This window comes from Alexandromys fortis, unplaced genomic scaffold, assembly GCF_014885135.2.
Source record: "Alexandromys fortis isolate MF-2015 unplaced genomic scaffold, M_Fortis_MF-2015_v1.1 scaffold_26, whole genome shotgun sequence".
In the NCBI taxonomy this organism is placed as follows: domain Eukaryota; kingdom Metazoa; phylum Chordata; class Mammalia; order Rodentia; family Cricetidae; genus Alexandromys; species Alexandromys fortis.
The window spans coordinates 31,967-48,982 of NW_026067894.1; the positions used below are offsets into that span (position 1 = coordinate 31,967).

The window sequence follows — 17,016 nt, forward strand, 5'->3', positions numbered from 1 at the left end:
TTGGCAAGTCCACTGCTTAGATAAGCTTGGGGAGGGAGGGACCTCTGGTAGTTTCTGGAATTTCCTGAATAATGCCTTTGAGTTGCTTCCTTCCCTAGCTTAAAAGAGCTTCCCAGCAGGATGGGATGTTTCCCCTCCCTTTAGAACAGTGGTTCTCTACCTGTGGGTCACGACCCCTTTGTGTATGTGTGTGGGAGGAGGGTTAAACGACCCTTTCCCAGGGGGTGCCTAAGATCACCAGAAAACACAGATATTTGCATTACAATTCACAACAGTAGCAAAATTACAGTCTTGAAGTAGCAACCAGCAATTTTATGGTGGGAGGTCACCACACCTGGAGGAACTGTCTCAGAGGCGGGCAGCATCTGGAAGGGTGAGAACCGCTGCCTTAGATGAACTTTCTGTTGTTTCATCTGTTTTAACGTCACCTTCCCTCCAAGATGAACAGTTTTACCTTGGTGTAAGCTGCAGCACACGACCACCCAGTGTTGATCTCGGCTTCCACACACATGTGCACAGGTGTACACACATTGTACGCACGCGTACACACACACTCACACACACTCACACACACACAGATGAGGACTGGTGAGGACCCAGCAAGACCGCTCAGTGTCGCCACCTTCTGGCAACCCATGAGCAGCAAATATCAAGGATGTTGTGATTTTCCTATCTGCAGCCCTGACTGCTTTTTCTCTGTCTCAGTCCTCAGACATTGACAACCACCACGCGCTCATCGAATTCAACGAGGACGAGGGCAGCTTCGTCCTTCAGGACTTTAACTCCCGCAACGGCACGTTTGTCAACGAGTGCCACATTCAGAACGTGGCGGTGAAGCTGATCCCTGGGGACATCCTGCGGTTTGGCTCTACAGGACTGACCTACGAGCTGGTCATCGAGAACCCGCCCCAGGTGAGCCCAGCGGCTGCGTGGTGGAGGGTGGAGGTGGAGTGCTATGCCGGCGCATGCGTGCAGTCCTGTTCTCTGGTACCACCACAGGGCGTGACAACAAGACTCCGCCCAGGCCCAGTTCGGGTGCCTCACAGGGGGCTTAGTGGGGGGATGGGGGAAGAGGGCGTGTCAGCTCCCCGCAATGGGCACTTCCTGGCATTATATGAGATGTTCAGGAGAGGCTGGAAGCGGCTAGGTGGGTTTGAGAGCACAGAGATCGGCGCTTGCCTTCCCGACTGCTCAGCTCTGCTGTTTCTGGTCCAGCGCGGATTCCCCCTACGACGGTCTTCTCCGTGGCACCTGACATTGAGAGGGTACATCTTTAAACTCTAAAGTCCGTGTCTGAGTAGGTGATGGACACACGCCAGTTGTTTTGGACCAGCTCAGAAATGGGTCTGAGGTGACATCCTAAATTACAACATCCATTCAAGTGAAAGAGAACTCAAAACTCACGCAGCCTCAGTCCTAAGGAAGCTGTCAGTTATCCGGCTTGGCCGTGAGCGCCTTTACCCACTGAGCCATCTACCCAGTCCAGCATTGTTTTCTAAAAACCACACTTCACTCTGGTGAACTTGTGTTTCAAGGGTGGGATGGGTGGTTTCGGCGTGTGAGTACTCCTGTAAAAACAGGTTACAGCTACAGCAGGTGATGAAGGTCACCACCCCCACTTCCTCGTGGGTGTGGAGGTCACTTGCTTGACAGCTGCCCTCGGCAGCTCCACCCAAGTGTGGGTTACTGAATAGGAGCTTCATCTAGCTATTGTGCGGACACCTCAGTAGAATCAACCAAAGCCTTTTTGCTTACACTACTCTGTTTGGCCATGTGTGGGTCCAGGTGGACTGCAGAAACCATCAGTGAGTGCCAGGCACTGTGCCAGGTGCTGGGCTCAGCCAGCAGTCTGTCAGACAGTGTTTATTTAGTAGCTCTGGAGATACCACGGAAGTTACCGATAGACGATACAGTGTGTCCTTTACAATAGCAGTCATTTCAATGTTCACTATTGTGACTTCCGGATGGCGCTGAGTCTCACCAAATGTTGCCATCCCTTACCCCAGCTCATGCTGACGCATAAGTGAGTTTATAACCTAAGTCTTGGTGGGATTCATGCTTATGCTTATGAGTAAGACAAGGGTGAAGTAAGATGTGACAGGGATGAGACCTCCCCTGTCCGTCAACGACCCCGACTCCTAACAGACTTCCCTGCTGAATCGGATGCCGGCTTCCCCATACTGTGCTTCAAGACGCAGTGGCTGCTGATACGACACCTAGCCTCTGCACTGTTAATGTTTTATCTATCACTGTCTTGCAGGGCGGGGGAGGGGGAGTGTGAGAGGATGAGGTTTATGCATGTGTGTGCAGGTGCACTCACCCATGTGTGTGGAGGCCGGAGGGTGGCATTGAATATCTTCCTCCATCACTCTCGACCTTAGACAGGGTCATTCCCTGAACCTGGAGCTCACTGGTCCAACTAGACCGACTGCCCAGTGGGCTGTGATCTGTATCACCAAAACAGCAAGGTTCAGTATGAAACACTGTCTCAAAAAATAATGAAGATGGAGAAGTGATTGAGGAAGACACCCTAAGATCCATTTCTGACCCCTGTGTAGCCACAAAGGCAATCTTTCTCTCTCTCTCTCTCTCTCTCTCTCTCTCTCTCTCTCTCTCTCTCTCTCTCTCTCTTCCCCCTCCCCCCCTCTCCCTCTCTCTGAAGTTAAGGTGTGCATAATCCTAAGGCTATGAAACCTCTCATCCTGTCTGAGGTGCCACCCAGATCTCATCTAGATTAAAAGTTGACTGAGAACAGGCAAGCCCTCAGCAGTGTACATGCTTAGAACATGTGTGAGTATGGGGTGTGTGCACGCCAGCTGCTTAGAACGTGTGAATGTGGAAGGGACCTTTCTGGGGTCTGACGACATGGAACACAGAGCAGCCTCATCTGACTTCACCACAGACACCTGCTACAATGCTTTAGCTCTTGAGGGCAATGTGCTAAGAGAAATAAGCCAATCATATAACAAATCATGTGGGGCTGGAGAGATGGCTCAGCAGTTAAGAGTATGGGCTGTTCTCTCAGAGAACCCAAGTCCCCAGGACCCATCAGTGCCCAAAACTGTCACTACTTCTACAGAGATCCAGTGCCTCCAATGCCCATGGGTACCTGAACTCACATACACAGACATACATATTTTTTAAGTCTTTTTCAGCATTTATATGAGCCCATATTTGAGGGGAGAAGGAGCTCAGCTTCTACGAGGTACCCAGAGCAGTCAGGTTCAAAGAGAAAGAAAGAGGCAGGAAAAGGGAGTTGAGGAGGGAGAAGAGAGCTTCGGGTTTGTAAGACACGGCCCCCAGCAGCTTGAAGGCTGTGCTTAACACTACTCCTGTGTGTGCTTAGAAACACTTAGGATGGGGCAGACTTGGTGCAGTCTGAGACAAGCTCTCTGTGCATGCAGCCCGCAAATTCATGTTCTTCCCGTCCCCTGTCTCAACCTCCCAAGTTCTGGGGTTACAAGCATGCTCCATCACACCCGTCTTTGTCCTCTGGAGGGTTGTTTGTTTACAGTCTTTAGGAGCCCCACTTCTCCTCTCCTCCTTTGGGGTTGCTATGTTCTCAAGCCCGAAGAATTAACTGTAGCAGAAGACCCTAGGGCCCAGCCTAGTCTACCCAGCCCTGCTTGGAGCCCATGCTCCTAGAACTAATCCTTTTAGTCAAGTCAGGAGACGTGACTGCTGGGTACGTAGTTCCTCCCATACACAGGGGGAATTGCCCAGAAACACCCGGGCCCAGAGATGTCGAGTGGGTCCTGCCTGTGGTCTGGGAGGTGATGTTCCTCATCACCCAGTACTCTGGCAGTTGGTTCGCCTGAGATGTATTCAGCCCACATGTTCAGTAAGCACTTATTCAGTTAGAACAGTCTAGAAAAAAAACCTGAGGTCAGAGAGTCCAGCCAGGAGCAGACCTCAGCAGTGTCCCCTTCCTGACAGCAGACTCAAAGTGGGTCAGTGGAGTAGCGTTCCTAGGTGACTCAGTTTCCCTGGATACTTTTCTCCTCACCGGCTCTAAGAGTATTCTGGGATGCCGAGGGTCCTCGACCTGCTTCACACCAGGCCAGGCCCCTGAGCAGGGGACAGTCTTCCTGTCATGGAGTCATGACAGAAGAGGGCTCAGCAAGCTCCAGTCAGGAAGTGGCTGCCCGCTCTTCATTGGTCATTGTTTAAAGAGCGATAACAGCTTTGGAAATACTGGGGCCACAAAGCTCTCAGCAGAGCTTGGCGCTTGGACGGTGTGATGGGTATTCCCAGAGGGAGGCAAGAGACATGGGCGCACACACGCATGCATACATACACACACACACATACACACACACATACAGGGGGAAAGAGAGACGGGGAGGAGAGAGAGAGAACACAGGGAAAGAGGTGAAAGCTAGAGATGGGTGGGGAGGCGGGATGAGAGAGGGGCTGTGAGCCATCTCGTGTTCCCTGAGCCTGGGTGACTCATCGACGCATCCAAGGCCTGCTGTGGGAATAGGGGAGCCCAGTGCAGCAGACCACAGCCCTGTTGCCGTCATCACTGAATGACAAGGCACGGGGGAGACGCCTCATTACAAGCTCTGCGTCAGTTCCACTCTGGATTCTCCTGAGAGGAGAGATCCTGAAGTCTCTCCTGGGGCAAGGCTCTTGCCTGCACCTCCACTGAAGCCGCCACAGACACCTTCTTCGGGTCCCGGATTCGAGGTGTCTAAGAAGCCCCTGCTGGGAACAGGTGTTCGGAAGGTTGAGGATGCAGGTGGATGGGGCAGTCTCCCACACTGACCCCTAGGTTCTCAGCCTTGGGACCCATAGAGGGACCACAACATGGATGGAAGAATCGGCTGGGAGTCCCTGGAGCTGGCTTGACTCTCAGTGACCTGCTCACCCTTCCTTCCGTGCCCCTGTTTGCGCCCAGCATGCCATGCCTGGTGTCCATTGTAGTTGTGCGAGAAAGGGGAAGTCCTAGTCCCTGCAGGGTGACACACCATCAGTTCAGCAGCTCGGGGCTGGGGCTGGAGAGATGGCTCAGAGGTTAAGAGCACTGACTGCTCTTCCAGAGGTCCTGAGTTCAATTCCCAGCAACCACATGGTGGCTCACAACCATCTGTAATAAGATCTGGTGCCCTCTTCTGGCATGCATGCATACATGGAAGGAATGTTGTATACATAATAAATAAATAAATAAATAAATAAATCTTTAAAAAGAAAGAGAGAGAGAGAGAGAGAGAGAGAGAGAGAGAGAGAGAGAGAGAGCAGTTAGGTGCTATGTCATTGGCTTGGGAGAAGTCACGTGCAGAAGTATTGGATGACGGTGCCAGAGGGCCCTGAGATGGATCATTGCAGGTATGGAGTGTATTCGAATAGTTTACTAAACACCATGGACAATCAGAGTTCAGGCCCCCAGAGCCAAGAGACTGACAGCCTAGTGGAGGCTCCGAAGGGAGGAATCGAGGCCCACGTGGCAAAACACTTCCTGAAGGCAGGAAGGTTTCATAGCACACACCCACAGCCAGGCTCTCAGGTTCCCAGGCAGGAGGCAGGGAAGGGGTGGGAAGGAGGGAGTATGGCCACCAGAACCCCCTTTGATGTAAACTCAATTTCAGGTTAGAGATGCTGGCCCCTGGGTCACTGTTAGGTGTCTGTCAGTGTCTGGGAGGAGAAGGAAGAGGAGGAAGAGGAGGAGGGGGAGGAGGAGGAGGAGGAGGAGGAGGAGGAGGAGGAGGAGGAGGAGGAGGAGGAGGAGGAGGAGGCCCACAGATGTTGAGGCCTGAACAGCAGCTGGATCCTCACATCTTTGCTACACGATCTTGCCTCAGCATCATTGTCAGGGATGTGCTAAATGAACAAACACATGGGGCATCTCTTGGCAGTGTCTGATGTTTTTCTAGTGTCCCATGGCTAGGTCACTGTCCCAAACTTGAGGAGCATGCAAGAAGGTTCCCTGAAGGGAGTGACCCCCAAACTGGGTCTAAGACAAACCGTGACGTCCCTGAATGCCACCCCCTCTGAGCCTCCTGTCTGCCCTGTAGGTCTCCTGCCCATGGGTGATGGGCCCAGTACCTTGGCCAAGGCCACAGCCACCTCAGGCCACACAGCAGCCACACCAGGCATCCTCGCCACCCCACATGCACTTCCACCAGGGCATCCGGCCAGCAACAGTGCAGAGAAGTTGGTCGCAGGGTTGCCCCAGGCCCACCATGGTCCCGCCTGCCCCTTTCCAGCGGCCCATGAGTGCCAACGAGAAGATGTTTTCCTTCATGATGGATCCCCAGTCCCCTGTCATCAAGCAAGGTATGTACCAGGCTCTGGCGGTGACCTCCAGCAAGCGCTTAAAGCCAGGAAGATAGATCACCCTTGCTTCTCGCTTTTCTCTGATTCTAAAAATGAACTATACCTCATTGTAAAAAGCACAATAGTGGGCAGGAGAGAGGGCTGGGTAGGTAAAGGGGCTGTCACCAAGCCTAACAACCTGAGTTTGATTCCCAGAACCCCCAAGCTGACCTCTGACCTCCTTACACATGCCATGGGGTACAGCCACATGTATGAATGAAATGGGGGGCTCAGAGATGGCTCAGAGGTTAAGAGCACTGGTTGCTCTTCCAAAGGTCCTGAGTTCGATTCCCAGCACCCACATCACAAGCATTTCTAACTCCAGTTCCAGGCCATCTGACACCTTCTTCTGGCCTCCTCGGGCACAACACTCATGGGCTGCATGGACATACATGCAGGCAAAACATTCATGTGCATCAAATCGAATCATAAGTGTTTAAAATGTTTTGAGCTGGCAGTGGTGGCACACACCTTTAACCCCAGCACTGGGAGACAGAAGCAGGCAGATCTCTGTGAGTTCAAGGTCAGCCTGGTGAACACAGTTGGGCTCTAGCTATCTGTAATGAGATCTGGCTCCCTCTTCTGGTGTGCAGGCATACATGCAGGCAGAACACTGTATACATAATAAAAAAAAATAAATCTTTAAAATAAATAAATGAATGAAATGCTATTTTAAAAACATGATTACTTAAATAGAGAAGGCTGGGGATGTAGTTAGTAGGGTGTTTGCCTAGTATGTACAGAGGCACGTGCACCCTCCCACAGACATGTGCACAGGGACACACAGGCATACACAAATTAAAATAATAATAATAAAGGCTGGGCATGGCGATAGTGCACTCTGGGGGCAGAGGCAGGAGGATCTCTGTGAGTTTGAGGCCAGCCTGATCTACAGAGAGTATCCCAGGACTATATAGTCAGGGCTAGCTATATAGTGAGACCCTGTTTGAATAATAATAATAATCAAAGCCAGAGAAAATATAAACCTCAGAGCAAGGTGCATGGCTTATGCATATAACTCAGAAGGCTGAGGCCAGAAGACCACGGAGAATTGGGAGCCAGCCACCCTGCTCTGTGTGGTGAGTTTGGGGCAGCGTCTCAGAGAATGAAAAGTAATGTGACCTTCAAGGGGAAACCATGACGACGGCTCAGCGCATGGGGCCCCTCCAAGCTTGGGAACCCACCATGCCTTGTTCTCTGTGGATGTCACACAGTGTGGGCCAGCGCCATGGAACTGTCAGAGCAATGCGTGGTCGAGGGACTCTCGGGGACGATCCCTCCCACCGAGATCTTCATGGACCAGGACCTAGACCAGCAAGACAAGGTGAGGGGGCCTTGCGGGGGAGGGGGACATGGTGCTCTAGCAGCCAGAGGCCACCTCTTCTTCTCTGTGTCCTTTCTCCAAGGAACCACTTCTTATCTAATGGACAGTCGCGTCCACAGACAGTTTACTGAGCATCTGCTATGAGCCAGGCTGAGCCCCTAATGACACTATCAGCTCCTTCTGCCTTTGGAGGCTTCAGAACAGATTTACTGGTGGGGAGACTTCAAGCCAGAGAGGTTAAAGTGACATGCCCAAAGGCGCACAGCGCAAGGAGTAGAACTAGATTCGCATCCAGGTCTGGCACACTTCTCTCACACACCCAATCAACCCAAAGAGATTGCTCAGCAGTGGGAAAAATACACCCATACTGGTGGGAGGGAGTGAGAACCGAGGTTGGGGACAGCTGAGCCAAGGTGATGCCTTAGAGAAGAGGAGAGGTGAGGTCAGAGGCTGAACCCTTAAGGGAATCAGCATAGTTGAGCTTAGAAACTGACCACTCTCCACCTAGCCACAGCTTGAAAACAAAATAGAAGCCTGAGAAGGCGTGGCTCAGCCAGTAGAAGGCTTGCCTACCACGCAGGCACCAGGCATGCAGGAAGTCCCCCTGGCTTCGGACCCCAATACTGTATAAGTCAAGCAGGTAAGGCACACTTGTAATCCCAAGCACTCAGAGGTAGCACCAGGAGGATGAGAGGCTCAGGGTCATCCTGAGCTGTATAATAAGCTCAGGGCCAGCCTGGGCTACGTGAGACCCTGCCTCCAAATGAAGAGGCAACAACACAGCCGGCCAATGCCTCACTTTCCTTACAGACCAGGGTCAGAGCCCAGGGAGGTCCTGTGTGTGGGAAACAGGAACACAGGGTTCCTCCAACTCTGGGTCACAACCTGAGAGTTCTGTAGCTAGGGCCAGGAGGCAGTTCTGAGACTGGTGTCCTGAGGCCAGACCGTGAAGTGCTGTGGGAAGATGAGAAACCACCTTGAGGACACTGTCACTAGTCTGTCACCCTGCAGCAAGCCACCCCAAAATCCAGTGGCAAAAAGAAGCCACCACCATTCCCCCGTCTCCCACGAGTTGATTTGCACAATGGTCCTCTGCCAGTGTCCTGCACTTACGCACAATCGCGGGGCTGGCGGTCCCAGGCGGTAGCAGCCATACGTAGGTCTGGGTCCTCAGACAGACGGTGGAAATGGCAAGCTCTCTGCATGCAGTCTCTCCCTGGCACAGCAGCCCCCAGGTCCCCATGTGCCATGGCGGACCCTGCTGTACCTTGGAACTCCCTCCCTCTGTACCACTTCCACTACCTTCCGTCTGTCTGTCCATCCGTCCATCCGTCTGTCTGTCCACTCCGCTTACTCCGAGCTCATTCACTGTATCTTAGTTACTTTCCGTCTGTGCACTGGAGTCACAAGCTGGCTGAGACTCAGTGGACAGGAGAGGAAACACCACTTGGTGACAAAAGCCACAAAGTCACCATGTCTAGCCCACCACAGTTAAGCTGGGAATAAAATGAAAACAGAGTAACTTTTGCTGTTTCGCACCATTTGTGCCCTGATTTCCCAAGGCGCCTCCAAGGACAAGGGACAATCAACAACCAGGTAAAAAATGTTCATTAGGCAATCGTATTGGACAGTTGAAAGGCTGAGAAGCTTCAGGCGTAGCTGGATCTAGGCTCTTCAGTGACGTCATTGGAATACCCGCCTGTTCTACTCTTTGTCCCCCTTGCCGTCCGACATGCTCCAAGCAGGCCGGTTTCCTGTGCTTGACAGGATAACTGTGGCCAAGCTCAAGCCTCTGTACTTAAAGTCCACTATTCAAGACCCTTGCTGCCATCTTAAAATTCGTACATAGGGGCTCTGAGAAAACGTGGTTGACCAGCCTGGGTCACAGGGACATGAGGCTCTCCTCAGTAGGCGCCCAAGAAATGTTTGTGCCATGAATAATGACCAAGCATATTCTATGCTGAACATGGAGGCCCCAAGTGGCTCGCTTTGGATGAGGCAGGGGTTGCCTGGGACCGCAGAGTCCGTTAGAAGCTGCGACATAAGTGTTAACAAGAGAAAGACACGTGGAAGCAGCTGACAATGCCAGCAGGCTCCTTCACGCCTGTGACATCTTCCATCCCCAGACATGTATGCAGTTAGGCTTCTGGTTTTCTGGTCTGTCTGACATTCTGAGGGGCTCAGGGTACTCTCTCCTGCTTTGGGGAAACAGGAAGAATCCTCTGGTCACTTGGTTCTCCTAGGGAGATGATGTCGCATTGGCTCCTTCCGTGGGAAACTGCCGGCAGCGCTCCTCATCCCAGTGTTTTCAGAAGCCACCAGGCACTCGGCATTGTTTCTTGACTCGGTTCCCTGAGTATACTCTCATGGGGGCTTCCAGAGGACATAGAGAATTCCAGGAGAGAGGAAAGAAAAAAAATGACCCCTCCACAATACATAAAAAGTATTAAATTAATACCCTTGTTGTGGTCAGAATGTGCTGGGACTGAATGCCGTTCTAATTCCTTTGCTGGGTCTCCAACATCCTGGATGCGGGTCTCACAAGCAACCACATAGAGTGTTTATAAAGAAACCTCCTGCCCTCTGACAACCCTGGAGGATTGCTGTTTACCACGTGAAAGCATTTTTTTTTCTGGGTAAAGGAAGTTTCTGTGCCTCTGAGGCTTCATTACAGGCACCTAGGTACAGGTGTGTGATTCTAACCCAACTCCAGTCTCTCTGCGGCCTTCCAAGAGACACAGAGTTTGTAAATTCCTCCTTGCCCTTCTGCCTACCTTCCCCCATCCCCACCTTCCCCAGAGTGACACCCATGGTTCCTCCAGCTTGTGGAAACAGGCCCAGCTTACCACCCACAGCCACCCCTACTAACCTCCCTCTTGTCCGCACACAGGATGAGATCATCCTGCTCCTGGGGAGAGAGGTCAACCGGCTCTCTGATTTTGAAATCCAGTCCAAATACAAAGACGCGGTGATAATGAACCTGCGGGGTGAGTTGGCCGACCTGAGTCAAAGGCTATCCGAGACAGCCGCTGCAGCCGCAGCCAGGCAGAGCGACAGGTGCACGCCGAAGTTCCAGGGCCTGGACGAAGGCGACGACCCCAGGCAGAAGGAGATTGAGAGCATGAAAAACCAGGTAGGACCGGAGACAAGTCCACCAGAGCTCAGGGTCCCCACCGTCAGAGGAGAGCCCGGGGTACAGATGGGAGGAGCTGGAAGAGGGGCATCTAGGACATCATGGAGGTAAGGAGGGGAGAGGCGGAAATTATGTAAATACAGTACTCATATATGAAATTCTTAAAATATTCTAATTAAAAATACTTAAAATAAGCAAGGCATGGCGGTACACACTCATGCCGGCACTGGTGAGGTAGCGACGAGGCCTTCAGCCTCTTCAGTCAGCCAGTCTAGTCAAAGAGGCAAGCCCCAGGCCCCAATAAGAAGCCCTGGTCAGTGACTCCCCAAAAATAACGTCTGAGGTTGACCTCTGACCTCTACATGCGCATATATACCCATACACATGAACATACCTGCATACATACACCCGCATAAACACTTGCATACATATGTCTGCATATACACCTGCATACATATGCCTGCATACACATTTGCATACATATGCCTGCATGTACACCTGCAAACACATGCCTGCATACATACACCTGCATACACACCAGCATACATATGCCTGCATACAAGCCTATATACATATGCCTGCATACACACCTTCATACATACAAAAAATCTGACGGAAATAATAATGTGTGGCCACATTGGTTGTATACATAAACTATTGATGATTAACATGAGAGGGTCCAGTTCACTGTGCCCGTGCTATCCCTAGGCTGGTAGGCCTGGGTTCTAAAAGAAAGCAGGCTGAGGCCAGGCCATGGTGGCACACACCTTTAATCTCAGCACAGAGGCAGGTGGATCCCTGTGAGTTTGAGGCCAGCCTAGTCTACAAGAGCTAGTTCCAGGACAGCTAGGACTGTTACCCAGGGAAACACTGTCTGGAAAAACCAATGAGCCAGGCATGGTGGCACACACCTTTATTCCCAGCACTAGGGAGGCAGAGGCAGGTGGATCACTGTGAGTTCAGGGCCAGCCTGATGGACAGAGTGAGTTCTAGAATAGCCAGGACTATGCATAGAAAACCTGCTTCAAAAAAAAAAAAAAAGGAAGGGAAGAAGGAAGGGAGGGATGGAGGGAAGGAAGGAAGGAAGGCAGGAAGGAAGGAAAAGAGAAAGAAAGGCTGAGCAAGAGCAAACCAGTAAACATCATTCTTCCACGGCTCCCTTAACGTGTGAGCCAAAGTAAACCCTCCTTCCCGAAGCTGGTTTTCCCGGGTATTTAGTCACAGCCTGTCTGAACTCAAAGATGAGCAGGATCTGAATCCGACTCCAGTTCCACAGGCTCCTGTTTTAGTGTCTGAACTATTTTATTGCCAGCAGAACCCTTGGGCAAAGTCAAAGCTGCACGGCAGGTTAATGAATGGCTCTGATTATTTTGTGTTAGCAAGGGTCTCCTGAAAGCGCGTGCCTAACGATTTGCTCTCAACGCGCTCCATCCGCCACCGCCACCGTGCTGCTAGACCACGCTTGCCTTTCTGCGCCTGCGCTAATTAGCGCGCTGCTTATCACCTCTCGGCAATCATTCTTCTCGCGCTGTTAACTTTCTTATGATCCAATACCCGTTTTATTCCGCAGCCTAACCAGGCAATAAACATCCTGGGGCTTGTGCCAATGACAGACAATCTGGATATTTATTTGGGTAATGAAGGCTATGAAGACAGCTGAAAACTGTTTGCAATTTGAGACCCCGGGGCTGTGGCGCTTGATTGAAATATTTTCCATCTGATGGCCTTGAACTCTCAGGGGCAACCCTTCCCGTCTCCCGTCTCGGCCACAAGTTCCTCTTTTTAGAGAATGCCTTTGGTGTCCTGCACAAGAAAGATTTAGACTGAGAATTGGAAACGTTTGTTTTTAGTTTTGAATGTGTGTAGTGTCTGTCTGCCTGCACATGTGAACCGGTGCACATACGTGTCCCACTCAGTCTTCTCCTGAGACAGGATCGCTCAGCCTGGAGCTAGACTGGCAGCCAGCAAGCCCCAGGGACCACAGGACTGGGCTTACAGGCTTGTGTGTTGACGCTGTTGTTTGTCACGTGGGTGCTGGGATCCGAACTCGGATCCTCATGCTTGAGCAGCAAGCTCTCTTACCCACTAAGCTGTCTCTGAAACCCCTAGAAACATTTATTTCTAACTGCAGGTATCTTTTACAGTAAGCAGGAAGAGGTGAGTTGCCTTCATTAGGGGTTTATGTAGGGGAATGGGTTACAGTTGTAGTGTTGCAGAGATGTCCTGACTTATCAGGAAGCCAGGCTATACTTAGAGCAGCAATAGGACAGCTCTGGAGGCTGGAGCAGCAATAGGACAGCTCAGCCCTGGAGGAAAGGTGTCCTGGCTATCAGGAAATCAGGCTACCTGAAGCTGGAGTGCAGTCGGGGATGGTCTCCCAGCGGGATGCAACATCCTAGCAGAGCTATCTGCCTTTTCTCTGGCCCAAGATGTTTCTTCTTGTGCTAACTCTCCACTAAAGTGGAAGCATCTGCAGAAATGTAGCAATCTCCGCTGGCTCCTGGGAAAAAAGTTACCTTTTTCTGCCCGGCCTTGCTCAGCCCCCCCTTAAGGAGCATCCTAGCAAGGTTCTTCTGTGCTGCTCCACCTTGCTCAGGGCCCCCCAGGGGAGCGTCCCAGCCAGGTTCTTCTAGTCTGAAGGTTGTCACCCAAGACTCTTTTGAGAAAAAGGAATTTAGGAAGGAGGAGTCCAGGAGAGTAGCTGCCTCTGCCAGGGAGGGATAAATGTGGCTTCTAACTGAATGGGCAGTGAGGCTTATATAGGGCTTCTTAGGGGCGGAGTTTTCCCCATGGAGAATAGGGGTTGGTTAGTTTAGTTGATCAGGGGCAGAGATGGCTCTGACTTCATGGCCAATCTGTGTTTCTTTCACTGGTCCTTTTTAGCTTTTTGACTCTAATCTTAAAACCAGGGCATATTTCTTTCACTGCCTCTGAGTCTAGAGACAAAATGTGTTTCTTTGACACTAGTTTCAGAGTCAGGGCACGTGTCTTTAGTCCTGGGTTCAGGGATAAAGATATTCCCACCCCCACCCCCACCCCCGGCCCAGGTCTCAGATCCAAGGAGTGTTTCTTTTACTGACTGGGTTCAGAGTCAGGATGCTCAGTGATTGGTTGGTGTCCTGCTCCAGTTGTCCCTTTTACCCTACAGTTTCCAAAGCACACATTCGGGTGTGTCACTCCAAGGATGGTGAGGGATACAGCCTGTGCCCCCCCCCCCCCCGAAACACACACACTGGCATTTACCCTCCTTGGGTTTTTTTCATTACTTATAATTTTTTGTTAGAAGATTTAAGTTCACACAATAAGAACTCTTGAAAAGTGAAAAGTTTTTATGTCCCAATAAGCCTCTCTGCCGAGACAATAATCCAAATCACACCAAATTAGAAAAGCCCAGGTTTAATGGATGCCAATGCTCCCAGGTGGCCTTCCAGCCCTCCAGAGAGGAGCTGGGAAGGAAGACCGGAAAACCATGTGTTTGGTCTCTGGGTTGCTGTTTAAATACACTGTGGGAGTGGTCTTGAGCATCTCTGGGGAGGGGTCACCGTTTGGCGGGCTTTCTCGGGGGTGGAGTCTGGACTGAGGCCACTCCCAGAGGAGAGGGCTTGGGATGGAACTTCCACCCAAATATTCCAGACTCTCTGGGTATATGGATGCCAGGGGCTGGGGCGAAGCCTTAACCCAAACAAGAAGTAACGGGGATTTAAATTTATATAGTAAGAATTAATGAACGGTAAAAGGGCGTCACGAGCCAAGCAGACCCGAAACCCACTGGAAATAGTAAAATGGGTGAAAATGTGAGCAGCAACAGGACAGCGCCTTCAGGAGCGCCCCATCTGCTACTAAGACGTGAATTTGAACAGCGGCTCCTAACAGCCTCATGAGGACCGTGAGGCTGGCTATGGTTGGTCCAGTCTAGCCAATCATGACGTGTTGGGGTTTATATAAAGCATACTTAACATTCACTGAGATTTAATTATAGGGTCATTTCCCACATAAAGGAACCTTCCCCTCTCATGGCCCCTTTCTAGTTTCCAGGCGCTTCTCCTCCCCGACTCCCACATAGATAGTGCATTAAATATATATGGGGGCTGGAGAGATGGCTCGGCGGAACCCAGGCTGTTCTTGCAGAGGACCAGGGTTCAGTTCCCAGCACCCACAGGGTGGCTCACAATAGCCTGTGACTCCAGTTCCAGGAGGATCCGATGCCCTCTTCTGGCCTCCGAGGGCATCACAGATACATATGATGCACAGACATACATACAGGCATATACTCATACACAAATAATACAAAAAAAGGAAAGAAAATTTTTTTAAAAACCTAGAAGATCCACTTATGACGGTTGTCCTGAAATCAGAGGGAAGTCCAACGCAGGCCTGTGGCGCCATCTAGTGGTGAGATGCAGGTGCAGCGTCATGTCACCCCACCACCAACACCTCCATATGGGTGGAGCAGGAACTGCCCTTTGTCTTTTTCCTGCCAGGACTGTGACAGGGTGTCACGGTCAGCAGTCACCCGGTAGTTAAGTTTGTCTAGACAGATTCACAAGCACATACAAAAGTATTATAGTCTGTCTTCCTTCCCCCAAAGCAACCAGAAGCTAAAGCCAAAACAGCACGAGATAATCATATAATCACAGGCATTGTCTGAGCGCTTTTAAGGCTATTAGCTTATAAAATCTCTCCACAGCCCTGAAAAGTCACTCTGGCATGACCACACTCACAGAACTAAAAGCTGAGCTAGGACCAGGCATGGCGGCGCACACCTTTAGTCCCAGTTCTTGGGAGAGGCAGAGGCAGGGAGATCTCTGTGAGTCTGAGACCAGCCTGGACTCAGTGAGTTCCAGGACAGCCTGGACTACACAGAGAAAACCTATCTCAAACAAACAAAAAAACCTAAGACAGGACCCAGGGTCTTTCCTATGGCAGCATAGCCCAGAGATGGAAGGGACCAGATGTTGGCAGTCCCCACCCACAAGTACAGGCTACACAGTATAGACGCCAACTCTGTCTGTCTGTCTGCCTGTGTGTGTGTGTGTGAATGTGGTTGTGTACAGGTGTCTGTGCATGCATGTAGGTGTATGTATGTATATATGTATGTATGTGTATATATACATACATATATATATATATGCTAGAGACTAAAGGTTAAAGCCAGGTACCTGCCCCTGTCCTATTGTGTGACATTTTATCCTTTTGACTTTTTTTTTTTAAGAGGCCCACCAACCAGCTCCCAAATAAATCACACAGGGAGGCTTATTCTTAGTTATGAATGCCCAGCCTTAGCTTGTCTTGTTTCTTGCAAGCTTTTCTTAACTTAAATTGTCCCAGCTACCTTTCCCCTCTGGGCTTTTATATTTCTCTATTTCTGTATACCTTTCTTTGCTTCTTTCTCCGTGGCTGGGTGACTGGGTAGTTGGCCCTTGTGTCCTTCTCTCCTTGTTCTCTCATGGCTCCTCATTCTCCCTCCCAGAGTTCTCCTTCTATTTATCCTCTCTGCCCACCAGCCCCACCTATCCTTGCTCCTGCCTCGTTATTGGCCAGTCATCTTTTTATTAGGACCATCAGGCCCCGTAACACAGCTTCACAGAGTTAAACAGATGTAACCTAAACAAAAGTCACACACCTGAAAATAATATTCCCCAACACTGTCCCAATTAGATTTATTGAGACAGGGTTTCTCTACGTAGCCCTGGCTGTCCTGGAACTCCCTTTGTAGACCAGGGTAGCCTCAAGTTCAGAGATCCACCTGCCTCCACCTCCTGAGTCCTGAGATCAAAGGTGTGCGCCACCACGCCCATCTCAGGAATCTTTCCCAATAGCTCTCCCCTTCTGTTTCTTGACAGGATCTCTTAATTAGCAGGAAGGTTATGGTCAAGTGAAACTGGCTGGTCAGCCTCCTGTTCCCACACCAGCTCCCTGGACTGGGGGTTAAATGCACACACCACTGTAGCAGGCCAATGAGCTTCAGGGACACACCTGTCCCCGCCCCAGGGCTGGGGTAATGGGCACAGACCACCGAACCAGGCTCTGTGACGTGGATTCTGGAGATCTGTCCTCATGCTCACAAAGCTGGCACTTCACCCCCTGAGCCATCAGCCCCCAGAGCATCCAACACCAGTTCCTGTGGCCTGTGATAGACGGGGAGCCAGGCACCTGCAGGCTGGGCTTAATGAAGCCGCACAGCAGGCCAGCTGTGAGTCCCTAAGCAGGCCACCCCAGCTCTCCTGATCTTGATTTCAAGTGG

General features: G+C 51.1%; 1 protein-coding gene across 8 annotated transcripts in view; it reads left to right on the forward strand.

Annotated features, from left to right (window-relative positions):
* The window catches only part of Fhad1 (forkhead associated phosphopeptide binding domain 1), a 102,066-nt gene that overhangs the window by 10,001 nt on the left and 75,049 nt on the right, over positions 1-17,016 (forward strand). For all 8 annotated transcript variants that reach the window (XM_050152186.1, XM_050152154.1, XM_050152214.1 and 5 more), the window contains 4 exons: positions 706-912; positions 6,015-6,276; positions 7,530-7,639; positions 10,530-10,772. In XM_050152186.1, coding sequence (XP_050008143.1) covers positions 706-912; positions 6,015-6,276; positions 7,530-7,639; positions 10,530-10,772 — 822 coding nt within the window. The remainder of the gene's footprint in view (positions 1-705; positions 913-6,014; positions 6,277-7,529; positions 7,640-10,529; positions 10,773-17,016) is intronic.